Consider the following 26,240-nt stretch of genomic DNA (forward strand, 5'->3'; position numbering starts at 1 on the left):
GGACACGGAAAGACTTTGGCCTAGGCTGAGAGGAGAGGAGAAGAGAGGTTTTAGTACCAGATTTGAGAGGGAAAACGACCCGTTTAGGATTTAAGAATTTGAAAAAACTTTTCTATTTGCTTTTGAACTATTTTCACAAAGGGTTTTAAATGAGCGATTTCTAGCGAACTTTTGTAAATATTTTCACTCATAAAAACCTATTGCAAACTACAGCAGCATGAATACATTTAGCATGGTTATAACCTATGATAAATTAAATTTAGAAATTAATTTCTTCTAAATTTAAGTAGAAATCTAAAACTCTTATTTAATTCTAGTAAAATTTTAATTATTGAAAAAATTTAAAAGTTAGGATGTTACAGTACCGTAGTGGCATATCAAATGCATCCCTCACAAGTCACAATTCAGTGGCATGTGCATAATTACGTTTGTTTTTGGCAACAAACATGATAATGTTTCTAAAAGAAATGTTCAGCAGCAAACATGATAATGTTTATAAAAAATGTTCTGCCGCCATATGTCTCAGGCGTGTTATAGTTATAGGCAGGGGTGGGTTTAGGATTTTCAATTTGGATGTATATATAGTCACGTCTGTTAGAATGACAGAGGGAGAAGGAGTCGCAGTTCTCACAACGTTGTATGCCGTTTCCGTGGCCACTAGCATTGGAGATTCGTCAGTAGCATTCTCATGAGAACTATCTCTAGATGTTAACTCTGCATTAATTTTATCAGCTCTAGGTTGAACCTCCAGATCAGAAAACCTATCCTCCAACTCATCTTTCTTGTTATCGGAATCCGCATCGGCTTGAGAAGAGAAACTCCTACTCTACATTAACTAAACAGATAAAAATGACAATTACAATACATATGGCTTAGGTTGATGACAACAGTCCACTTTACAGTAATTTTCCTCACAATGTCATGCATTCTTTGCATCTGCATTTAATAGTACCTCAAGATTTGCGCAACTGCGGACGCTAGCAATTTGGTGGGCGCGAAGCCTAAATCAGCAACAAACATATATATATATATATATATATATATATATATATATATATATATATATATATATATAGACACACACACACACCACTGGTTATAGGTGGCACACCTTCATCTGGTAGGTTCTGCAAACGCGGGCGGTCAAACGGCAAGTAGGTTCTGTTTTACCCTTCCATCAAATGCCACCGGCATACCAAATGCATCCCTCAAAGCTCACTGGCGTGTGCATAATTAGCATTTCTTTCTTTTGGAAGCAAACATTCAAATTCAAAACCCACCATGGAAATTGTACCAAAAACCCCAGAACAATAATGTTTCTGTTTTATTCTCGATTTTTCCTTGATCATCCCTTCTTTTTTATTTCGCTGCTCGTTTCAACTTCTTTCCCCTTTCTACCTTTCTTTTTTTTTTTCTGGTAGGGGAACACTTTTTAAGAATAAGAAGAAATCTTTTGTGCAAACGTGTAATAGTAAATATTGTTCGTTCGGCTACTATCTAAAGGCTGTAGTTGATCCCACTAGTAAAAAGGTTATTTCATAATATTTCATAACCACATAGAGATTTTTTTTTTACAAATCAACCGCTCCACTAGTAAAATGATGAAATCAACTATAGGCTTCGAACGAGGATCAGACGTATAACATTTGTTGTTTGCATGCTTACATCCATTTACTTATTTAAACCAAAGATTTTCCCTGAGAATAAACACCACATAAATACACACTAACACGACAGATATACTTTCACAAAATTTGCATTGAATGGGTCAGTTATGTAGGCCCTATTAGTTTCATATGCACAGAAGTTTTCAACAAGAACTGGTGTTACGCCTGAGTAGTTTGGTGTTCAATGAGCGCATAACAGAATCCACAAGGAGCTAGCTGCTTTCAGCAGGAGCTACAACCTACAGAACTAACATAGTACCAACTGCTTTCAGCAAGATGCTACCCCAAAATGAGGTGTGTACAAATGATCTAACGCAACTACCAGTCGTGGAGAAACTAGAACAAGATTGGACAATGATTTTCAAGATGTCGGCAAATGGCCCAGCATACTTTTTAACTCCTTTTCTTAACCATTCTTTTTTTTTTCCTTTTATGGGTCTTACTCAGGGTGTTACTCCAAAATAAACTACCAAGGTTATCAACAATTCTTCCAATAACTTGAAACGTGCAGGGGAATTGACTAGGTGCAGACTTATGCAACAGCCAAGCCACCAAATTCAACCTTGAACACCAACTCTTCGAAAACCATCAACCTGTGAAAATAAGAACATTAACACGGTAAGCTTTTTAGAAAGGTAAAACAAGTGACAGCAGTTGGGTTATATTCCATCCATCACAGTATCTTGTACAAGCTGACAAATGAAAATAGAGAAAAAATGGGGGGATGGGGGGTTTTTTGGATAGGTAAACGTGAACAATTTGATAGCAAATAACTTAATAAAACAAAATCAAGAGTGACTGCATGAACTACCGTTTTTGTGCCATGTATCAAAGAACTACAAGTATTGTGCACATCGTCATACAAAATCCGGCTCCATCCAACTCTCATTATATCCATCTTGACTGGCCCACATGCAATGAGCCAGACCATTTAACAGGGACGCCTCAGCCGCCAACATGAGTGCAAACATGCATAGGGGTATATACACTGTCGCCTGACAGGGGTTTACTCTGGAGGGTGCCTTGCATGTGGATGGGCAGCCCCTTCGAACACAAAGTCCTATGCCCCTGTTCCTGTCGGCACCTGAGGTGTTTCACTGCTTGTGAACTAAAATAAAGACCCCACACTGCGTGTGGGCAAAGCAAGGAGATAACAGGAGTTGGACGGAACTGGGTTTTGAGTGACAATAGTGCACACTCTTATAGTTATTTGATCATCGCACTAAAATTGTAGTTTGTGCAACAAATGTCCACCCAAAAATCAATTTTGGTAGTTGATAGGCTAAGCTCACAGATGATCGTGTTAAGTGTTAACATAAGTACATCATGCATACAAAATTAGCATAATTACACAATGGAGGTAACATCTTTCAACACATTAGCCGGAAAAAGAATATCCCATAATAACTGTCAGGAATATATTTTATGAAACAACTTGCTTAGTACAATGGGAAGGTAAATAAAGGCCAACATGGATAGACGGCCTTCAGCCCTTAATTGAAGTGCAGTCATAAAACTGGAAAAGGTGTAAAACACAAAAAGTACAAGGGCAATCAGCAACCAATATCCCTATTTATGTCGATGAACATAGAAGTCTAGGCAAAAGGAGACTGATTTTAGTCCAGTTGCTTTAGAGAAGTGATCACTGCGCACTAGCCATTGGTATGCTTAAACAATTAAACCCCCTACTAGAACAATCATAAAAGATGCATACCACAGTGCTAACACAAGTGAAGATCATACAGACGCAAAGTGTATTTATTAACTTATGTGCACGACAGAGGTTTTGGAAATTGGACAAGCTAAGCATAATGCTGTATCAAGCCTATTACGTCCCCTCTGGCAAGATTTATATGTCGATCATTATATTCTGACTTCTCAACCAATAACGGTAATATAAGTTAGCTGCTGGAAATAACTGTTGGGTACAAAACAACTACCATTTCATTTGCATATAATGTAATTTTGTAAAGTTCCTTGTTACACTATAAAAGAAAACACAACTAACCTATCTGCGATAAGCATCCCTGCCTACAGAGCTCCACAGTTTTATTTCAGACAATAGACCCACTATTCCATGCCATCTGCTGGATAAGAGCCTAGAAACGAGGGGTTCACCGGGGTGGGTGGGGGATCAAAATTTAAAGTACTCCGGTTGGTATGCTACCGCACAGGCGCCCATACATACACAAAACTTGGCACTAGAGGGAACAGGCCAGTTTTAACCAAGTTTGAAACACTGCATAATGTTAAGGGTATAATAATTAAGGGTATAAGAGTCATCTCCTAGTCTAGGGTTTCCCCCATCCACCTATATATATTGTAACCATTGGGCCTCAATGTATTCATCTATTATTTGTCAATCCATATAAACTTAACATGGCATCAGAGCTAGGTTAGGGTTAGGTTAGACTCCATCTAATCCACCCATGATCCAAATCCATTCACATGCCGCCGTTGTTGCGAATCCTCTCGTCTGTGCTGCTCTTTGTCACCCACGTTCGCGTGTTTGTCCGTTGTCTGCTCCGTCCTCCATCGCGACTCGTGCCGCCCATGAGCAGAGAGCAGTTGCCATTCGTCCTCAGACGGTCGCGGCCCTCCTCACATCACCACCGTCGCTCATCCGTCGATGCCTGCATGCGTGCGACCCCGCTCCGGGGTGTATCCGGCAAGATCCACCCCCTCCCTTTGTCATCGTTGAATCCTATCCGGTGTTGCCGCCCATGCAATCTGTCGCGACTGCTGCCACTGCCCATCGCGTCAATGGACCCAGCCACCCGACCATCACGGTTCCCGTCGCCGGTCATCGTCGATTGCCTATCCACCGTTGCGGATCGTGCTGGCGTTCGTCTCTGTCACGAAGGTCCGCCCACCTGTCGTGGAGGCACACGGAGGCACACCCCTCGACTGTCGCTCGTTGCACCTCCACCTGTCGCCTTATCGCGGAGGTCCTGCTCGCGACCCATTGTCGCCCGTCACAGTCCTCTCATCGTCACCTTCACGACTCTCCGTGTTAGGGATGGCGCGGCCTCCTCCCACCCGCTCGTCGTGGCCCTCCTCACGTCACCGCAGTCGCTCCACATCATCGGCCATTTCTACTCGTCATCATCACGAAGAGCAGATCCACGGCCTTACTCCGTTTGGCTGGCCATCCGTGGTTGATGTGGTCGTCAAGTAGCATCCATCGAGTTCTGCCTCGTCCTAGTGCTATTTGGTGACGAGCTCCACTGCCTCCCTACTCCAGTTATCACAGTTACCTTTGCTGCTATAGTCGACTAAGTCCAATTCTTTCATAGTTCCCTTTGCTGCTATAGTCGTCTGAGTCCAATTCTTTTCTTTTCTAGTATCTCCAACGTATCAAGTCATGTTTCCGTTGTAACCATCACTTTGTCCAAATCTGCTGCTAGTCCCTTTGAGTCTTTTGAGTCACTTCTTCTGTCCGTCCATCCAAATCCAATTATTCTTCCAGTGTTCGTCTTAGCCGTGTGTGTCCACAAATTCTACCAGTCAGCCAATTGCTTCTTTTGTTTTGTGGTTAGCTGAGTCTCGTCGATTTGGCTAATCCCATCATTGTCATCGTTGATGCGACATTGCCTTCTTTGTCCTTTCGTAACCGTCTTGCTACACATCATGACCAATGGCCCCCTTCGTCGTCATCACGATATTGTCTCACTGATTGCCGTCTTGCAGCAGTGATTTCTCTATTCTCTCTTCGGCTTGATTTGGCACATCTCACTATTCTCGTCATGTTCGAAGTCTCCAAAGCAACGTCATTGTGGAGAAGTTTGTTTTACATCGACATTGTTCAAGAGTTGCACGCTTTGACGACATCTTCGTCAATGTATCAATTTTTAAGTCTAGTGCTTAGTGTCAATTCTTCAAATGCAATGTCATTGCATTCACGTTGCATTTGAGGGGAGGGATGTTAAGGGTATAAGAGTCATCTCCTAGTCTAGGGTTTCCCCTATCACTCATAAGATTCTGGCGTACTTTGCTAGCATTAGTGATTTCCTTTTCACATTAACTATTTGGCAGGTAGACAAGTGATAAAAACAATACCGAAATCCTGCACAAAACAAAGTGTTGATGACCTAGAACACTTCCTCATCCAGTAAAAGAATAAGTTTTGGAATGTGTGTAGTCAACTTTTTAACACTTTGTTATTAATATCTCATGAATATTTAGATTGGACATATGAAAATGATATTGGATGTCTTGAAAAGTAATTTCGCGATATTATACTTTCTTTTGATGGAAAAATATTATATTTTGACTGGGTTTTATTAATATATTGCAATAATAGTTAGTACAGATTCTACAGAAGTGTTTTGGGGCTGTGTCAAACGTCACTCATTTGTCTAATTAGCAACAAATATAAACTTTAAAGATTTCAAGAACTGTAGGTTATTTCCATATTCATACAACATACCTCATTGTGGAAGGTCAGAATCTGAGACAACATTTCGTGTGGCACCATGTTCAGGAGGACACTCAACATTTGATGGTAGAGAGGAACTAGAGCATGAAGCTTTGGAAATTCCAACTGGAGAAGTCTTTACGCTCTCTGCAGTTGAGATGGATTTATTACGAGGATCGGCTGCCGTACCAGATGTGACAGAGGATGAGATTTTCCCAACAGGCCTAGGGGACTCAGATGACATGCTTTGAGTATGGCCAGGGATACTAGAGGCCCTGACAGGAATTGAAGTTTTCTGAGGTCTAGAGTGGTTATTTGAACCAGGAGAGGTTGTCAACCACATGAATCGTAGTGTATGCCCTTTACAAGATTTACCACCAACAAATGCTTTCTCAGCTGATTGCCGTGTTGTGTAAGTCACACAAGCTGAGCAACTCAGAGAAGGTTTTAAGGTTGCATCATAATTATGGGCTTCGGTATCTTCCAGAACAACAGACGAAAGCTCCCCAAATGATGAGAAATGATCTGCCAAGGTAGATTCCTGTAAATAAAAGTAGTAAAGGACATCAGAAATAAAACGAAACATGTAATCAAGCACATCAACACAAAATGCAGCATGAGAAGATAAGGAAGTAACCTTCGAGTGTAACTCAAGAAGAATTTTAGTTTCCACATGAAAAGACAAGTTCACTTACAACAACAAGAACAATCTTTGTCCCAAGCAAGTTGGGATAGACTAGAGATGAAACCACAAGATCCAATTAAAAAGATGATGTGAAAACAATAACAATAAAAAAGGTAATAGTAATAGTAACAAGATAAAAGTAATAATGGTATAAGAAGACTCATACATAAGTTATTATTCTGACATATGGATTGCTAACTTCCACGCGCTTCTATTCTTGGATAGTTCTTTGGGATATTCCATTCCTTCAGGTCTATCTTTACATACTCCTCCTATGTCAGGTTTAACCGACCCGTCTCTCTTCACATTATCAGCGTTGGCTCAATATCCCGTTATGCACAGGTGACTCTAGAGGCTTCCGTTTGATATATCCAAACTATCTCAACTGATGTTGGACAAACGTTTCTTCGATTGACGCTACACCTATCCTATCACGTATATCATTATTTCGGATCCGATCCTTTCTTGTATGGCCACAAATCTATTGCAACATATGCATCTCTACTACACTTAACTGTTGGATATGTCGCCTTTTAGTTGGCCAACATTCAGCGCCATACAACATCACAGGTCGAATTGCCGTTCTATAAAACCTACCTTTTAGCTTTTGTGACAGCTTCTTATCAAAGAGGATGTCAGAAACTTGGCGCAATTTCATCCATCCGGCTTTGATTCTATGACTAACATCTTCACCAATATCACCATCCTTCTTTAGCATATCGATCACAAATATCGAAAGGTATCCTTCTTGTGAACCACCTCTTCACTAAGACTAACATCTTCTCTCTCATGCCTAGTAGCACCGAAATCGCACTTCATGTACTCGATTTTGGTCCTTCAGCCCTACTAAATCTAAAACCTTTCGATTTTAAAGTATATCTCCACAACTCCAATTTTCTATTAACCACTATCCTACTCTCGTCAACTAGCACCACATCGTCAGCAAAGAGCATACACTAAGGGATATCTCCTTGAATGTCCTCAAATAAATAAGGCTCAAAGTTGATCCTTGATGTAGTCCTATTTTAAGATTTTAAATGGAAAGTCATCAGTGACACATTCACTTGTCCGAACACTTGTCACAACATTATTGCACACATCCTTGATGAGGGTAATGTACTTTGTTAGGACTTTGTGTTTCTCCAAGACCCACCACATGACATTTCTCGGTATTTTGTTGTAAACCTTCTCCAAGTGAATGAATACCATGTTCAAGTCCTTCTTTTGTTCCCTATATATCTCCATAAGTTGCCTTATCAAGAAAATCGCTTCCATGGTCGACCTCCCAGGTATGAAATCAAATTGGGTTTTAGTAATGCCCGTCATTCTTCTTATGTGATGTTCCATAACTCTCCCAGACTCGTCAGCTTAATTCCACGGTAATTAATACAACTTTGAATATCTCCCTTATTCTTAAAGATTGGTACTAATATACTTCTCTATTCTTCAGGCATCTTGTTTGACCAAAATATTAGGTTGAAGAGCTTAGTTAGCTATGTTATCGCTGCGTCTCCAAGACATCTCCACACCTCAATGAGGATACTATCAAGGCCTATCGCCTTGCCTCCTTTCATCATTTATTTGTCCAGCTCAATAGTAGAGCTCTTATTCTCCCCGTTGAACAGTTCATCGATGTACCCTCGCCATCTAGTCTTGATCTCATCATCTCTTACCAGAAGTCGACCGGTCCCATCCTTGATGCATTTGACTTGGTTGACGTCCCTCATCTTTCTTTCACGAATCTTGGCCATCTTATAGATGTCCTTTTCTCCTCCCTTTGTGCCCAACCACTGATAAAGGTCCTCATAAGCCCGACCCCTTGCTTCGCTCATAACTCGCTTTGCAGTCTTCTTTGCCACTGTACTTCTCTATGTTGTCCGCACTCCTGTCATGGTGTAAGCATCTGAAATATTCTTTCTTCTCCTTCCTTGATAGCCTTTTGAACATCCTCGTTCTACCACCAAGTGTCTTTAGCTTCATACTTGCTTCCTTTGGTCACCCCAAACACCTCTGAAGCTACCTTCCTAATGCAAGTTGCCTAGGGTCATCCACATGTTGTTTGCATTCTCTCCTTCCTTCCAAGGGTCCTCGTTAATAACCCTCTCCTTAAAATTTTGTGCCGCCTCTCCTTTGAACTTCCACCACTTCGTTCTTGCGATTTTGGCGCCTTTGTCTCGTCAAACACATATGCGGAAGCGAAAGTCAGCCACCACAAGCTTATGTTGAGAGACAACACACTCTAGGCATCACCTTACAATCTAAGCAAGCATGTCTACCCTCTCTTCTTGCAAGGACAAAATCAATTTGGCTAAAGTAGTGGCCACTACTAACGGTCACTAAATGGGATTGTCTCTTTCTAAAGAAGGTGTTAGCTATTATCATGTCGTAGGCCATAGCAAAGTTCCCCACATCCTCAGTTCCTACCACCAAACCCAAAGCCCCTGTGCACCCCCTCAAACCCTGCATTAGATGTACCTACATGACCATTAAGGTCCCATCCTATGAAGAGCTTCTCGCTAAAAGAAAGGTTCACTTACGCAAAAAAATTCTTGTTGTCATCAGTTGCACAGATGTAAGACTGAGGGTTATCAGTTCCTCTTGCCACTAAATGTAAGACACAAGACTGTAACTTCTCAGTTCACCATATAGGTAATACATTAGTTCACTAGTATTGTTAAAAAGTCTACTTTTGGTTCCTCAACTCTTCTCTCGGTTTAATTTGGTCTCTCATCTTTAAAAACTGTACAAAACCCGTTCCCCAACACTCAAAATCGGTGCAAATTACATCCAAGGCTAGTTTTGTGGGTGGTTTTGAGTGGCGTGGCAGCCACATCAATCATATTTTGCCACATGGGAGCCACATCATCCCCACATTCACCTTTGATCTCACAATTCCATATTCCTCCTGAGCATGATGTGGTTGCCACGTGGCAAAAAGGAGTGACTCAAAACCAGAAAAAATCAGCCTTGGACATAGTTTGCACCGGTTTTGAGAGTTGGGAGACGGGTTGTATTTGTATCTAGTTTTGGAGATGGACTAAAATTAAATAGAGGGAAAAAATGAGGCATTAAAAATACACTTTTTCCTATTGAAGCGTTTGCCATTATACATAGAAACAGCCATTGACAGTTGTGCACAAAAGCATTTGAATCCTATAACCTAAGAATAAGAAAGAAATGATCACCATTAGGGAATTCTATCTACTACATATCGCAGTAGATACATGAACACACATATTACATACTTTCTAACCATGCCAAGTGTGAGGTTTTAACAGCGAGAGATATAAAGTACAAATGGTGATGCAGTTGAAGGGTGACAATTTGAACTGCCAAAATAAAACTATTCCAATGTAGCAGTAGTGGAGCCATTAGTGATCCAGGAGTACTAGTTCTACTTGTTCGTAACATGAAATAAAAAAGACCAGGGCAGCTCACATAAATATTACAGCGCCAGATGATAAGATCATTTAAAAGAACGCATGATCTTGCAGACATCAATCAGAAAAAAAAAGGCAATGCATGACATAGAAATGCAAGGACTAAACAGTATAAGTTGCTTTTCTTAAATTAATTTCGCAATGGTAAGGATGCCGAAAACTCAGCTGAGTTCACAAAGTAGTTGTGCATCTATCCACAAAATTTCATGTATATGCTTATCTTCAATTTTGACTGTGAACATTGAACTGCACTTATAAAAGCCTGTGACAATAGCACCTTTTTATGATGGGTTCAGTATGTCAAGGAGTGGATGGAGGTTTGATTGCGAACTTACATTTGCAATATCAGGTGGCAAAGGTGGAAGAATTCTGAATGATGTGGTTCGATTGTCAAGCTTAAACCTGTTCTGTGGAGGTGCTGACAGAAGACTAGTCTGCTTCATAGCTACAGCTGATTTCTGTGTGGATATCACAGCTGATTTTTGGCAGCATGAAGCAAACTCTCCACAGCTTTTCTTTTCCAATGTACCAGCAACTTCCTGTGACCCTTCAGCCCTATAGTTCATGGACCTTGCATCCGTTACTTTCAATGCATCCTTAGAAGCAACTTCTTTTCCACAAGCCTCTGCATGCTTAACTGAATTTGCTGAACCTTTCTGCAACATAGTTGTTTACTTATTAGAAATTGGCAACAGATACAGCTAAAAATGCAATTATCATAGGCAAAGTTTAGCGTGAACAGTCAGGCTGATCTGAGCTATTAATGAAAAATCTGTTCAGCTAAAAACAAAAATCATATGGTCAACAATAATGAATTCAAGCTACTATAGGGAAAATAGTAAGTACTTGTTTTGCAAGTTCCTCTAACTGGCGGCGGAACTCATCACGCTTCTGAGCTAAGATCTCCTGCTTTTTGCGAAGTTCTTCCAATAGTTCTAGACTTTCTTGCCTTTTTGGAGCTGGGGGTATTGATTTTGTACTATTTGCTGGCAAAATTTGAGGACCTATACTAGAACTCAACAGTTCAGCAGAAGATCCAGAACTGGCCCTTGGGGCTGTAGATTGAACATTTTCCTTGACTCTGTTGGAATAAGATCGCTGAGGAGCGGCAGAATTGGCCAGCGTAGTAGAGAACTGGGAAGACTTTGCAGAGATTCTATCCTCTCCCTCATCAGGAATCCTATCTCTGTTGGCCCACCATAGCTTTATAAAGCGGTTGCCCATAACAGCATCTGGAGCTTTTAGGACAGCTTCAGCTTCTTCTCTTTTTGAGAACTGGACAAAAGCTTTTTCACTGTTAGATGGAATATAGATATCTATTACTTGGCCAAACTTCTTAAAATGCGAGAGAAGGGACTCCCATTTGTTGCTTTCTTGGGGAATTCCATGTACATAAAGTGTACGGGATGCTTTGTGAGAAGCTCGATTACTTTGCCTGCCCACATCTCCAAAAATTCTCGAATTGGATTGACCATTAGTGTCATTAGCAGCAGCAGACTTTACTTGGGTCGTGCTGGGAGCCATCTCATCATAATCACTTCTTTGGTTTATGGTGGTACTTGTTGACGTAGTTTTAGCTGTGTTACCACCCCCTGATTTTCTCTTTGATGCTATTCGCCCCCAAACTGATGACTTCGAACTCTGTGAACTATCAGTTGCAAAAACCAGGTTGGACTGCTCCCACCCCATTTCATAGCCTGAGGATTCAGCATTCCACACTCCAGCATCAGTATGTACAAAACCAGCACATGATGATGCTTCAGGGTGTTCGTTGTTCCACAGAGGCTGATCGGGATCATATACATCAGCATCAGAAACAGCTGAAGCGGTGCTTCCATTTAGCTTTAATGCATCACTTGCTACACCAGATTTGACATCTTTTGCAGGAACACCTTTACTGCCTCCTAGGCTTGATAAGTTAACAGAAGCAACTCCCTCATTTTGGATTCCCAGCCCTTGAGCATTTGGAACTGATACTGGAAGATTGAATTGCGATAGACTCTGTGAAGTGTCAAAGAAATTCTATTAAACTCATCTCTTTATCTAACGACAACGGATATCTAGTAGTAATTGACCACAGGAACTTTGCCTCAAATTACAAAAACATATCATAACAAGTTAACTTTTAACTATACTATATGCCAAAAAAAATGCAAACTCAAGTTACATAATAACCAGAAAGTAAAATGCTGCAGCAAAGAAAAAGATCCATGGCATGCTAGAGTTAATTGCAGTAAGATTTAAAATCCACCAGGAACTGGCGTTACTCAGTTCGGATTATGGATAGGGTGTTGTGAATAACGTTAATTGCAACTCAGATTAGTGATAATAGAACTCAGGGAACACCTTTTAAGGCTACAGTTATGTTGGCATAACATAATCATAGCACTCTGACTAAAAAAATTATGAAGCGACTAACTTGGATCCATAAAATATGTAAATCTCACAAAGTATCCTATTGGAAAGTTATGAAAGAGCACATCAGATAAGCAAAAGCGTGCAGGATAGAATGCAGAAGATCATGATGACCAGGAAATAGACAGACCTGCATATCGTCAACAACAATTCTATTTACACCATGCTCCATTGGGCAGATATCCCCTCTCAAGCAAAATCCACGCTCCTCAAAATCTCGACAGCGTTGACGAGGCATGCCAAGATCAATTAAAGGAGATACTCCAGGCTGAATAGGTCCTTGCATTCCAAGTGGGTGGATTGGATCCAAAATCCCATGAGGCATTCCAGGCATAAATCCATATGGACCACTTGACAATGCAGTGCCCATAAATAAGCTAGGGTGTGCGGGTGGTCCTTGTGAGGTCATCTGGGATGCAAAATCAATCATATCAAGTGTGTTAAATCTTGGATCATGCTGAGTCCAGGGTGCACCATTCCGTCCTCTTCCTCGTGCCATAGGAGGGCGAGCGGCAGCAGAACCAGATGAATCAGCCCGGTAGGATTGGTTCACTCTGGGTGCTCGACTGTGAGCTCCTGCTCCAGGACGCCTCTTGAATTTTGGCACAAAATCCTTCTGTGCTTCGCCTTGAGAACCAGTTCCCCCAAAAAGCTGTCCATTACCAGAAACCCTGCTCCTTTTCTTGAGAGGAGACTCTGGATGTTGCTCCTCTGTATTATCGTCAAATTGTGGTCTAGCCTCCCGTCTTCGGTGCTTGTGATTACGGTCATCGTCATCATCGCTAATTTCGATGCCTTCAGTATGTGTAGCAGCTTCAGAATTTTGCGAATTATTTTCTTCCTTTGGCAAAGGAACTTCAATTTTGTCAGCATCCAATGCTGGAGATGATGACTCTTTGAGCATCTTCAGGATTACCAAGCCAGCAGCCAACTTCGCATCTAGATTGTAATCATTCTCTTCATCATCATCAACTTCAAGAAGCACTGAATGTAGAACCACTCCTATCGTCAATACATGACAACATGAGGCAGAACACAGAATCAACAATAAGTGATCATATGTATCATTATAAAAACAAAGAATTAAAGGCAGGCCCAGAACAACAACAAAGTGGAAACGCCACAACACGAAGCTATTTCCCCTTTAAAATAGCAACAGCGCTAAAATATGGCAGTTTACCTCAAATATCCAAACCCCACTTGAACTATCGGCAGCATTATGCCAAAGAAAAGCGCAGCCCATGCTTAAGGGTCAAGGTGCAACATATATATAAGGTCACTTCTCAATGTTAATAGGTTGTCTCATCCTGCCTCCAGCAGCCAAAAATAATTGTAATGGTGGGATGCGTGCTGTCAAAATTTCCTAATTTTGATCAATATCACACTTGCAAATATCAAAATTAGCACCATGAAAATGGTGAGTAAATTTCTGTGCCCTCTAATAATTATACTATTTAGCTCTTAGAATCATACAAATATATGGAAAACAGACGTACTGGTCGAGATCACACCCAAACAACTTCAATAAGTAAAACAGCACTATATTGTTACCAGATGGTGTATATAGGCAAAATCAACAATACAGACTGCTAATACAGAAATACTACGTCTGAATGATTGGGCAACGACTGAGGCATCACTTGGAGCTCTCATATAGATTAACTCACTACCAAAACCCAACTAAACCCAATACCATATTGTTTACCACAAACAATTGGCATATAATCAGGCAGCCATTAAGTCTAAAGGGATACTCATTTGGACTCAACTACAATTGCACGCCAGCAAAACACAAAACACACAATGGGCCAAACAGCCCGCAACATCTGCACGTTTCACAAAATGGTGACAAACAAAACTCAGTAAGACTAACGTAAATTTGGCACGCTTAAATCAAAAGGCAACTGCCACAGCTGAATACGGAGTACAATGTTTCCAATCCCACAGTACTCTTGAAAGAGGTGCGCAAAACAGACCACACGACAACACGGAAATGGAGCTCGCCCGGACGGCAATTTCCTGCTACCCACATGTCGTGACCCCACAGCCCCTGCAATCCAGGGCTCCCAGCCAACAGCGATGAGCTCTAAGGACCCGGAAACCAAAACAAGGCGCAAACCGCGAGCCTCCAGAGGCAGCATCGCCGCAATCGTATCAGTATACCACCTCAGGCGGCTGCCCCCGCCCCCCCACCGTGGCTCCTCCTACCCGTGGAGCAGCTCGGCAGCTAATCCAGGGCGCGAAGAATCGGGTACAACACAATTGGGAGGGCCGGGTAAAGAAACGGAGGCGCAGAATCGGCGCTTACCAATTGAATCGGGATAGCCGGTCGGGGACGAGCAGGCGGCTGCTGCGGCGATGACGACGGCGCCGAGGCGGGGGAGGAGAGCGATGTCGAGGGGGTCGCCGTCGGGGAGGTGAGGAGGTGAGATGGCTAAAATGCGAGGGGCACTATCGTATTTTTTGCGCTATCGTATTGGGAAGCCAGGCTAGGGTTCTTTCTTGCTTGTGATGAACTCTTGTTTCTTGTCTGCCGTTTATCAACGCCGTTGAACCTGAAGTTCACTTCTGATTCTCAAGGCTGATCCAATGGCCTAGCCTAGAATCAATCATTTGAAGAAAAAGAATACCGCATGTCTTGTTATTTTTAGAATGATTTCTACTAGCTCTAATTCCAAATATAGGTCAATTTAGGATGGTTCTAAATCAAACATTTTAAATTTTACTTGTCAAAGTATCATATTAGAGACTGTATCGATGTTCTAATAGATTTATATTTGGTATCAGTAGAAGTATTTTTTTCTCTTTATGAACTAAATCTTCAGAATTTCTAAAACAATCTCACTTTTAATTCATTCCATGTAGAGCATCTCTAATATTGCACCCATAATATGTATCTCCTGTGTAACATGTTGGACATTCCTTCATCGGTCAGCCTCTCTGCATGAATTAAAGAGAACAAAACATTATGAACACGTCCTAGATTCGGTGCCAAACTCTGTGTTGTGTTTTAGGCTGTGTTTGGTTGCTTGTACGGACCTATACATGTATTGGATGATACGTGATCCTGTGTTTGATTACATGAATTGAACCAATCCATCAAATACGAACCTATCCAGATTCTAGGAATATGCCCTATAGATCATGTATGGCTCGGTACACCAAAATTGACTGAATGACACCTCGTCCCGGATGGAAACCGATCTGAAGCCTGGTTACACTCACCTCCCGCACCATTTCGTTTTGTCCGAACCCTTGCTCACTCCTTCGACTCACACCCAACCCCTCCCCCTCCGCCCTCCCGAGACGCAGGACACCGACGCAACTCATGGGTGAGCGCACGGTCGACACCGCACCTGGGCAAGCGCACGCATGTACCTGCGACTTGCCACATTGGGTTCCAGCGGCGAGCAAGCATAGGTAAGCCGCATCTCCTTTTCCCGCCCCTTTCTATCATCTGCAGTACCTTGTGCCCTAAACCCTAGACCTTTGACTGCTATGATTTGGTTGCAGCAAAAGGGATTTTCTCTCCGATTTGAAATAGTGGATATTGAGCTCTCCCGTTCCTTGAACCAAGGTATGATGGAGAACTCTCTTGTGAAGTCAAGTTTGTGTGCTGCTTGGTTAGATCTAGTCCACGGCTGTGTTGACTAGGGTGAAAAATTGATAGAATTGAACAGGCTGATGCTTATCGAACGATTTTGATGCTTACATGAGGTTCTTTTGTGTAGGAAATTATGCCAATTTTTTTCCCTGTTATGAAGATGCATATACATTTGCTGAATCATACTTTGATGGTCATGAGTGATGCTCTTATGCCGCATAATTTTCCTTTTATGTAACCAAATTTTTTAACACATGTTTGCACTCTATTGAGTATTGTAGATGGACAAAAGGAAGCTAAAAGGAAAAGAATGTTGATGCTCATGGGTGCTGCTGCATATGTGGCTTCTTGCATGATGGTTTTGTTTGTCCGATCTAGACTAAGAAATAGGAGACAACCATTTACTTATGGTCCAATGGAGGAGAGGGATAAGAATATGATTGACTACCTTAATAATAAAATTTATAAGAATGATATAACCTGCATAAAAACAATAAGGTTGAAGAGAGCTTGTTTCTTTCTTTTGTGCCAAGTTTTGAGGGAGCGTGCTTTGCTCTGTGACACCATCCATGTATGCATCAAGGAACAAGTTGTTGTGCTTTTTAATACAATCGGACACATCGTATGGAATAGGATAATTGGGACTAATCTTAATGGATCTTGTGAAACTGTTAGCTGGTATTTTAGACTAGTCCTCCATGCCATAGGTAAGTTGAGAAATGAGCTTATTCAGCCACCTCCTTTGGAGACCCCAACTAAAATGCAGGGAATTCAAGATGAGATCCATATTTTAAGGTATGAAACTTGGTGATTGATAATTAGAAAAGTGAGATGAAAATTTTGTGGTTGCTAATTTTTTTTAATGTGTTGACCAAATAGGATTGTGTTGGAGTTATTGATGGAACACATATAAGAGCATCTATTAGTAAGTCCACGGAACCAGCTTTTCGTGGTAGGAAGTTATTTCCTACTCAAAAGGTGATGGCGAGTGTAGATTTTGATTTGAAATTCACATATGTGTTGGCTGGTTGGGAGGGAACAGCACATGATGCTGTGGTTTTAGCTTATGCACTAGAGTGTGAGAATAGCTTATGAGTTCATGAAGGTAATAGAATTGTTTTACTAGATGTTTATACCTTTGCCTATTTATTAAGACCAATGTAATCACCATGTTTGTAATATCTTAGGAAAATTCTACCTAGTTGATGTCGGATATGGGGCCAAACCTAGGTTCATGCCACCTTTCTGTGGGGTAACGTACCACTTGAATGAGCAGGGGAGCAATCCTGTGCAAAATGAGAAGGAGTTGTTCAATCTCAGACACTTTTCTCTACGTGTGACCATAGAGCGTGCCTTTGGATCACTCAAGAGGAGACTCAACATTCTTAATGATGCTATCTCATTCTTCCCCTTCCCTACACAAGTTGATGTGGTCATAACTTGTTGCATCCTTCACAATTGGGTTCTTTCTCAAGGGACTGGCCGCTTCATTTTGCCCGATACCAATTAGACACCTAACCCCCAAAGATCAGCAAGGCAGCAAGCACATGATCATAGGGCTATGGTAGATAAGAGGCAGTTGATTGCTGATAGAATGTCGGCAGATCATCAAAACTACTATGGTCATTAATGTACTAGATCATGGCTGCTTATTTTCTCAATTTTATGTACTAGCTCATGGTTGTTTGTGTTATCAAATTTATGTAATAGCTGTGTGGAACCTTTTGCTATTTATTCATCAAATATTTTGCCATTTATTTAAGGAACCCTTTGCTGGTGCTGTTTTCTGGGCTTGTATGGAACAACAAGGGGAGAACCTGGTATGCAATGGTGCTGCTGGTGGGATTATATGGACAAATACAATGTCAAGTTTTGTACTAACCTACCTGATTCAACTTGTGGTTAGTGGTATTAAAACCTCTACAGGCTTCAAGCAAGTTCATCTCAATAGCTATGCAAAAAGCTTTGAATGAGAACCTTGGTGTTCAAGTCAGCGATGGACAGATTAGTAACCACCTTAGGAAGTGTGTCGGTGATATGGGAACCGAGGGTTCCCGAGTCCCGAGGCCAGGTCAGCATAGTGCCACGTGGCGCTATCCCTCGGGGACCATCTCCCCGAGGGCCCGAGAAAAGACAGTTCCGGGAGGGGGTGCTCGGGGCCAAGAACAGTTGGTCCCCGAGTACCCAGAGTTCCCCGAGGACCCGAGAAGAGCCAAGTCCGGGAGGGTGTGCTCGGGGCCATGAACAGTTGGCTCCTGAGTACCCAGAGTTCCCCGAGGACCCGAGAAGAACCAGGCCCGGGAGGTGCTGCTCGGGGCGAAGAACAGTTGGTCCCCGAGTACCTAAAGTTCCTCGAGGACCTGAGAAGCCCCTTGCCAGTGGACCCCACGAGGGATCCACGGTGAGGTGTCAATCGGCGGGAAGCCCGATGCTGCATTTAAGAGGGAGCGTGGCCGGTCACATCCAACCACTCCCCCCACGCCTGTCGTACTGAGTGCGTCAGTCCCTGCCACCGCCTGGCAGGAAGGTGTGGGGACAATTAATGCGACGGGTCCCATCGCACGTCACCCCGTAGGGCCCATAAAGGAAGGCAACTTGAAGATATCGTCGAGGGGCACGAGGCGTATCGCCTGTCGCCCTGCCGCGTCAGACCGTGTCAGATCTACTCTGACCGGACAGGCATGCGGGGATATTCAGCGGTTGGCCGGTGGGCCCCCCTGCACCTACTAAAATTGGGGCGTAAAGACCAACGGGACCGACCGAAGGGCACATTTTCAACCCCTATAACATCAAACTGTAGACCCATAATAGTTGTTTTTCATTTATAGCTTACGAAAACTTGTGCCCCCGATCTGGGCACACCGAGCCTCCCCCCGTTAGGATAAAAGGGGGGAGCACTTCGTTGAAAAGAAAGATTAAGTCAAGCTAAAGGAGAAGCAAGGTTGAAGTTAGAGGTTGAACAAGTTCAGAGAGACCGGCACTTGAAGACCGAAGCTCGAGACTTGATAGATAGATCAAAAAACCTTGTAACACAGAGATCGAGAGAAAGGCATTCCAAGAGCATTAATAGCACACCAGACACACAGGAGTAGGGTATTATGCTCCGTGCGGCCCGAACCTGTCTAAATTCCTTGTGCATTTACTTCTACTAGCCGACGATCATCCATCCCGCCTAGATCCCATACATTCGCATTAACCCCACGTACGAGGTAGATCCAGAATCAGCCCCCTGGCTGAATCTCAAAGGGGGTCCCTCAGGATCCCCGCTTGCGGTGTTCATCCACCGACGGCTGGCACGCTAGGTAGGGGGGTTGCATCTCTGAATCCGTCTCATTTTTTACAAGAAAAGATGGCAGGTGGACATCGTCTTCAACGCCCTGATTCGGGCTCCAACGAGGAAATGGAAAACAGGGCCCAGGGAGGGGCCCCAGCTCCGCCTCGTCCTCAGCGGCGTCAATAGTCTGCTCATACGGTGCCTCCTCGCACCGGGGACAATGACGTTGGGCCCAGTAGGGCCGCGGCTGATACCAACTGCGTAAGTTAGCACTTGCTATTATTCATTTTCGTCACTTCTGTATAAATCATCAATATACGCCCATATTACTCTTATTCCGAGTTTTTTCTCTGGAATCCATATGTTTAATCTGTTTGGTGAGATGCTCGATTTGTGCGAGGAAAACACGCTCTCTCTCATTTTCCCGCTGATAAAAATGGATCCCGGTCGGTATGCGCCATAGGCAGCGACTGCTGACCTAAGTCTGTTGTGGTAGGCTGTGGTGCCCAGCTGCATGGCAGTACCCCAAGCACTACCGAGCCTATGAGGTTTTTGGGTAATCCTACTGCTCGAACATGAGTGGTCGGGACCGCCTAGACCCCAGGGGAGGGCTGTCAGTGCTCGGCCTGGTCAGTCCTACCCCGGGCACCACCGAACTATTGGACCTCTTGGTCATGTCTCTGTCTGTACACTTCACCGGTCCGGGCATTCGAGAGGTCTCGGGTCAAAAACGAGAGCTGGCTATAATGAGTACCGCACTAACAGAGCGCACCAAGCAAAGAATCTTTGCCTATTTTAAAGCTTATAGATAAATGCTAGAGAACCAAGCAGCCCGACCACAAGGGCCTCAGTGTCCAGGGCGCTGCTCGAGCTTCTGGGGTCCTTGGGTAATCCTACCCCTCGGACATGAGTGGTCGGGACCGCCTAGGCCCTGGTTCCATTGCCAGGTTTGCAGTGCTCGGGTGCTAAAAGGATGTCCTGGGGGCTTAAGCGCTCTGCACAAGGGAACCCATGTTCCCGGGCGCCTCGAGCTCAGGGCATCTACCCTTTTCTGGCCTGGTCGGCCGGAAGGCTGACACCTACTCGGTGAGTCACTAAAGTCATATGAATTTCCTTTCATACATACTCAATAAACTATTGTTCCCGAGTTATCCTCGGGACCCTCATGCTAATCTGTTTGGCGAGGCAGTCTCCTTGCGTGCAAAACCCTGCCCTCGTGTTCGATTTTTTGGAACGACAAAGACAAACAGTAGTCGGTGTACCGCACAGGCGGCGATGGCTGACCTAGGTCCTTTATGCTGGTCGTGATGCTCGGCCGGCTTGGCAGTACCCCGAGCACTACCGAGCCTCTGCGGTTCTCGGGTAATCCTACCGCTCGAACATGAGTGGTCGGGACCGCCTAGACCCCAGGGGCGGGCTGTCGGTGCTCGGCCTGGTCAGTCCTACCCCGGACACCATAGAACCGTGGGAACTCTTGGTTGCATTTCCGCCTGCGCGTGTCTTCGGTCTATTTGTTTGAGAGGTCGCAGGGCGAAAAGCGTTCATTGGTCGTGGCGTGTACCGTGCCAGGTGGACTTGTTTCCCGAGCAAAGAAGTTTGTGTCTGTCTGTGTCTCTTTGACTCAGCAGCCGCGCACTCGCAAGGGCTCAGGGGCTGGACGCTCGGGTGCTCCCGCTGCTCGAACAGGAGCGGCCAGGGCAACCTAACTTCTCGGGGGTAAACTGCCAGGTACGACTTAGCCAGTGCCTCTCGGGACAACAATACAAACAACATCAAGGAAGAATAAGCACAAAACGGAGTTTGATTCCAAGGATGGCTTCTATTATACTAAAAAGAACCATTCGGAGGGGAATCACTCCCATATTTACAAACTTTCAGAAAAAGCAAAAAACCTAACTTTTTACATGCTAAGGAGGAGGGCATGCATCGCCGCTGCTGTCACTGCTCAGGCCCGGCTCCCGCACAAAAAATTCCGCCACCTCGGTGGCAACGTCGCGGACGGCTGCCTGGGCGGCGGCCTCCTCTGCCTCAACCACACCCTGCCGAGCTGGCTCCAGCGGGAAGGCAAGGTCTCGGCTACGATAGCAGGCGAGAACGTGCTCAACCGCACCTTGGGCTAGCGCACGCCCCTCCCAGGTCGCCAGCTCCATGACAGCGGCAGGGAGAGCCTCGAGGCGCCGGGCGATCTCTGAGAACCCAAGGGTGAGGTGGCCTATCGTTTCCGTTTCCAGCCACTGGGAACCCACAAACACACGCCTAAGCCCGGCTGCCTCCACGGAGTCCCGCGCCCGCTGAAGGATATCCTGCATCATCCCCTTCACATCCGTCCGCTCTTCGTGGACGTCATCAACCTCCTCCTCGGCTTTCTTCAGCCGGGCTTCGAGACTGTTGCTGTCGGTGGTGATGGCAGGGACGTCCTTCGCGGCCCGTACCTCCTCGAGTCGGGCAGCCGCCTCGATCCAGGACTGCTCCAGTTGCTCGGCTCGGGCCTCGACGGCCTACTCTCAGGTGGTTAGGTCGGCCTCCTGGTTGGCGACATGCTCCTCCCGGGTGGCGAGCGTTGACGCTGCTAGATCAGCATCCGTCTCACACAGTGCGACCTGCTCCTCCCAGCGGAGAAGGTCGATGCATCCACGCTCAAGGTCGTCGGCTTGGCAGTGGAGGTTCGCCTGTGCAGACTGCACGGTTTCCTCCCGCTTGCCGACCGCCCCCTCCCGTGTGGCAACCTGCTGCTCGCGTCGGGCAAGTTGCTCCTCACGAGCGGCCAGCTCACTGGCGCGCTTCCTCGACGCTTGGTCGCGCTCCGCCGCGAGCCGCCCCAGGTGGTCAGCTTTCTCCTGTGCGGCGATGGCCTCGTCGCGGGCCTCCTCCAGTGCCTCCCGCTCCACGGCCAGCTCCTGCATGGACCTTTTGTAGGTCGAGCGAGCCGTGGCCACGCGGGTCTCCAGCAACTTGCGGACCTCCTCTAGCCGTCCCCTTTCGTCGACTAGGGCGACACGCTCTTTCTCGAGCTCGGCCCACTCCGCCGCAACGGCCGCCTCGAGCCGCCTGATGACCTCCTGGGCGCTTCTCAGCACCTCAGGGAGGGGTTCCGGGGCCTGGCCAGGGGATGGCCGAGGGCTGGGTCCCTTGCGAGCCCTCTCAGTGGAGGCGCTCGGGGACCCCGACGGCGGCCGCGCCAGTGCCACCCTTGTCGCGACAACCTCCCCTGCAGCCGGTTGCTCCTCCCCAGTCAGAGGGCTCGGGGTAGGGCCAGCCGAGGCTCTCGACTTAGAGCCAGTCGGGGCTCTCGACTCAAAGCCAGCCGGGGCTCTCGGCTCAGGGGCAGGGGAAGGCCTCGGCTGCTCCAGGGATGTTCGGCCTCCTGCAGGATCCTTGGGCGGCCTGGAACGAAAACAGGTTAACCTCCAGCAAATACATGGGCAAAACATGCTCGAGGAAGGAAAAGGAATTTACGTGGTTTTGGGCCCGCGGTACCGCCATCGGGACTGCGGGATTCGGAACTTGGGGGCCTGCGGCCTGGGCTCCAGCCTGCTCCTCTTCGGGGGCGGGCTCTGGCCCCCAGGCCGCTGTGAGCTGGACCCAGCTTCCGCCCCGGAACCTGCTCCCGAAGACTCTCCAGTTCGGCCGCCAGCCATCGCGCCCCTATCATCGGTCGTGGTCCTCGACGCGGGGATCGCGGAGGTGACGGCGATGAAGAGGACGAGGACGGTTGGGGGATAAACACCTGGGACGCTTCCCCTTGTCACCCCGGTTCGGCGGCCTACTGTCGACGGCGGTGGCGCCCCGCCCTCCATCGTTGTCCTGCCCGGGGATGTGCAATGTCCCGGGGTCTCGGCGCCCCGGTCGGTCAATCGGCCCCTGGGCGTCGAAGGCCGGCATTGACTCTTGCAGAGCCGCCCAGCCGGGGTCTACGCAAAGCGCCAGCTTCTCGCGTGGCAGGACCGCCCGGGCAAGGTCGTCAACACCGGTCACCACCTTAAGCGGCGTCACCAGGGCCCCCTCCTCGAAGTCCCCATCCTCGCCTATGCAGGTCCTCGTCAAGTCACGAGGCCCGGTGTACATCCAGGCGAAGCGGGCGCGTTCCCTCAGGGGGGCCAGACGGCGGCGCAGGAAGTCGGCCACCACCATGATCGAGGTAAGCCCCGCCCAGCGCATGTCTTCAATGCGGTTCAGCACTGGGCGCAGGCGAGCATCCTTCACAGGGGCAGCTTCCCAGACCGGTTTGTTGGGCTCCGCCAGTGATCGGGGCAGTGTGAGGCGGTCGTGGGGACTGACGTCGATGTAGACCTAGTTCCGGTGCCAGTCATCCCACTTGCCGCGTAACACCTGCGGGATGTAGGTGTTGCCGAACCCCTCCCGCAGACGGAAGTTGCAGCAGCCCACGACCTCTATGTCGTCCGACCCCTTCTTCTTCCCGGCCGCTCGAAGGATGAAGAAATGCCGAAAGAGCGCGACCGACGGTGGCACCCCCACGAACATCTCGCAGAGGTGGGCGAAGACCACCAAGATGACAATTGAGTTTGGACTCAGATGGGCCAGCTGGTGGTGTCCAGCACTTGCAGGAAAAACGCCAAAAAAGGCGGCACCAGGCCGCCGGTGACAAAGGAAACGAAGATCACGATCTGCCTGGGCCTACGCTGGGCGGGTGGATGGGTGGCCGGCGTCACCACCGACGCTCCCCGCTGGCCAGCAGGGACCATCAGCTTCCAGACCTTCTCGCGCCCTCCTCGTTCATGAGGCGGGACCTCGGTAGGACGCTGCTAGCACTAGACGCAACCCGACGGCCGCTTCCTGCCCTTGGCATTTTCGGGGGTGGGAAGTGCGCTGGAGGAGACTAGAGATAAGGTGCACTAAGGGTTGGAGAGAAGTCTCCCAGTGCGCAAGAAAGACGAAGGCAAGAGATGGCAACTGCAAGAATGGCGTGAGGGGGTAACGGTTCGTTGCCCCTCCCCTTTCCTATCACAGGGAGTTCAAACGCCTCATTCCTCGGTGCAATATGCGAGGTGCATCTCCCTTGATCCACGCAGTTGCCAAGCGCACCTCCCGCCTCATCATCACTTTCCTCGAAGGTCGGAAGGGCACGCGCCCTTTCGATTTCCCCCTTGGGCTATACCAAGAGCCTGGGCCAAGAAACTGTAAGGCCCGCAAAGATTTCGGCACCTGGCGACAGAAAGCCACGTGGCACCAACGCTGTGATCGACCTCGAAGAAATAGGGCCCCATCCGCAGTCTCTAGGCCATCGACTGCTGATGGGCCCGGGAGCTGCTGTCAGTGATATGGGAACCGGGGGTTCCCGAGTCCCGAGGCCAGGTCAGCACAATGCCACGTGGCGCCATCCCTTGGGGACCATCTCCCTGAGGGCCCGAGAAAAGACAGTTCTGGGAAGGGATGCTCGGGGCCAAGAATAGTTGGTCCCCAAGTACCCAGAGTTCCCCGAGGACCCGAGAAGAGCCAAGTCCGGGAGGGTGTGCTCGAGCCGTGAACAGTTAGCCCCCGAGTACCCAGAGTTCCCCGAGGACCCGAGAAGAACTAGGCCCGGGAGGTGGTGCTCGGGGCCAAGAACAGTTGGTCCCCGAGTACCTAAAGTTCCCCGAGGACCTGAGAAGCCCCTTGCCGGTGGACCCCACGAGGGCTCCACGGTGAGGTGTCAATCGGCGGGAAGCCCGATGCTGCATTTAAGAGGGAGCGTGGCCGGTCACATCCAACCACTCCCCCCACGCCTGTCGTACTGAGTGCGTCAGTTCCTGCCACCACCTGGTAGGAAGGTGTGGGGACAATTAATGCGACGGGTCCCATCGCACGTCACCCCACGGGGCCCATAAAGGAAGGCAACTTGAAGATATCGTCGAGGGGCACGAGGCGTATCGCCTGTTGCCCTACCGCGTCAGACCGTGTCAGATCTACTCTGACCGGGCGGGCATGTGGGGATATTCAGCGGCTGGCCGGTGGCCCCCCTGCACCTGCTAAAGTTGGGGCGTAAAGACCGACGGGACCGACTGAAGGGCGCATTTTCAACCCCTATAACATCAAACTGTAGACTCATAATGGTTATTTTCCATTTATGGCTTATGGAAACTTGTGCCCCCGATCTGGGCATGCCGAGCCTCCCCCCGATAGGATAAAAGGGGGGAGCACTTCGTTGAAAAGAAAGGTTAAGTCAAGCTAAAGGAGAAGCAAGGTTGAAGTTAGAGGTTGAACAAGTTCAGAGAGACCGGCACTTGAAGACCGAAGCTCGAGACTTGATAGATAGACCAAAAAATCTTGTAACATAGAGATCGAGAGAAAGGCATTCCAAGAGCATTAATAGCACACCAGACACACAGGAGTAGGGTATTACGCTCCGTGCGGTCCAAACCTGTCTAAATCCCTTGTGCATTTACTCCTACTAGCCGACAATCATCTGTCCCGCCTAGATCCCATACATTCGCATTAACCCCACGTACGAGGTAGATCCAGAATCAGCCCCCTGGCCGAATCTCAAAGGGGGTCCCTCAGGATCCCCGCTTGCGGTGTTCATCCACCGACAAAGTGGAAAATGATTTATAGGAAGATTGAAAAGCTGAAGAACTTGAGTGGAGCTCTTTGGGATGAAGATACTTGCATGATAAGTCTTGGGGCAGAGCATTACATATGTCATATCAAGGTTAATTTTCTGCATATGATTAAAAGCATTATTTGCCAAACTTGTAAATTTGTTGCATATTTCTTTGCTGAGTTCATTACATTTTGACATGC

General features: G+C 46.7%; 2 protein-coding genes across 4 annotated transcripts; both read right to left on the reverse strand.

Moving 5' to 3' along the window:
* Positions 1-1,740: 1,740 nt before the first annotated feature.
* On the reverse strand, positions 1,741-15,152 carry LOC133887922 (zinc finger CCCH domain-containing protein 27-like). 3 transcript variants are annotated; one of them, XM_062327937.1, is made up of 6 exons: positions 14,933-15,150; positions 12,755-13,608; positions 11,056-12,210; positions 10,545-10,865; positions 6,097-6,625; positions 1,741-2,260 (listed from the first exon to the last, which is right to left on the reverse strand). In XM_062327937.1, the coding sequence occupies exons 2-5, from the start codon at positions 13,526-13,528 to the stop codon at positions 6,098-6,100; spliced, it is 2,778 nt and encodes a 925-aa protein (XP_062183921.1). In that variant the 5' UTR covers positions 13,529-13,608; positions 14,933-15,150; the 3' UTR covers positions 1,741-2,260; position 6,097. The 3 variants fall into 3 exon arrangements, with proteins under 3 accessions (XP_062183921.1, XP_062183920.1, XP_062183922.1); XM_062327936.1 differs by having other exon boundaries at positions 12,755-13,626; XM_062327938.1 differs by lacking the exons at positions 1,741-2,260; positions 6,097-6,625 and adding an exon at positions 6,637-10,471 and having other exon boundaries at positions 12,755-13,626; positions 14,933-15,152.
* Positions 15,153-22,006: 6,854 nt separating this feature from the next.
* Positions 22,007-23,140, reverse strand: LOC133889435 (uncharacterized). The gene is made up of 2 exons (XM_062329959.1): positions 22,959-23,140; positions 22,007-22,886 (listed from the first exon to the last, which is right to left on the reverse strand). Exons 1-2 carry the CDS (start codon positions 23,138-23,140, stop codon positions 22,007-22,009), a joined length of 1,062 nt encoding a protein of 353 aa, XP_062185943.1.
* Between the last annotated feature and the right edge of the window lie 3,100 nt (positions 23,141-26,240).

The sequence above is a fragment of the Phragmites australis genome, chromosome 13 (assembly GCF_958298935.1).
Source record: "Phragmites australis chromosome 13, lpPhrAust1.1, whole genome shotgun sequence".
Classification (NCBI taxonomy): domain Eukaryota; kingdom Viridiplantae; phylum Streptophyta; class Magnoliopsida; order Poales; family Poaceae; genus Phragmites; species Phragmites australis.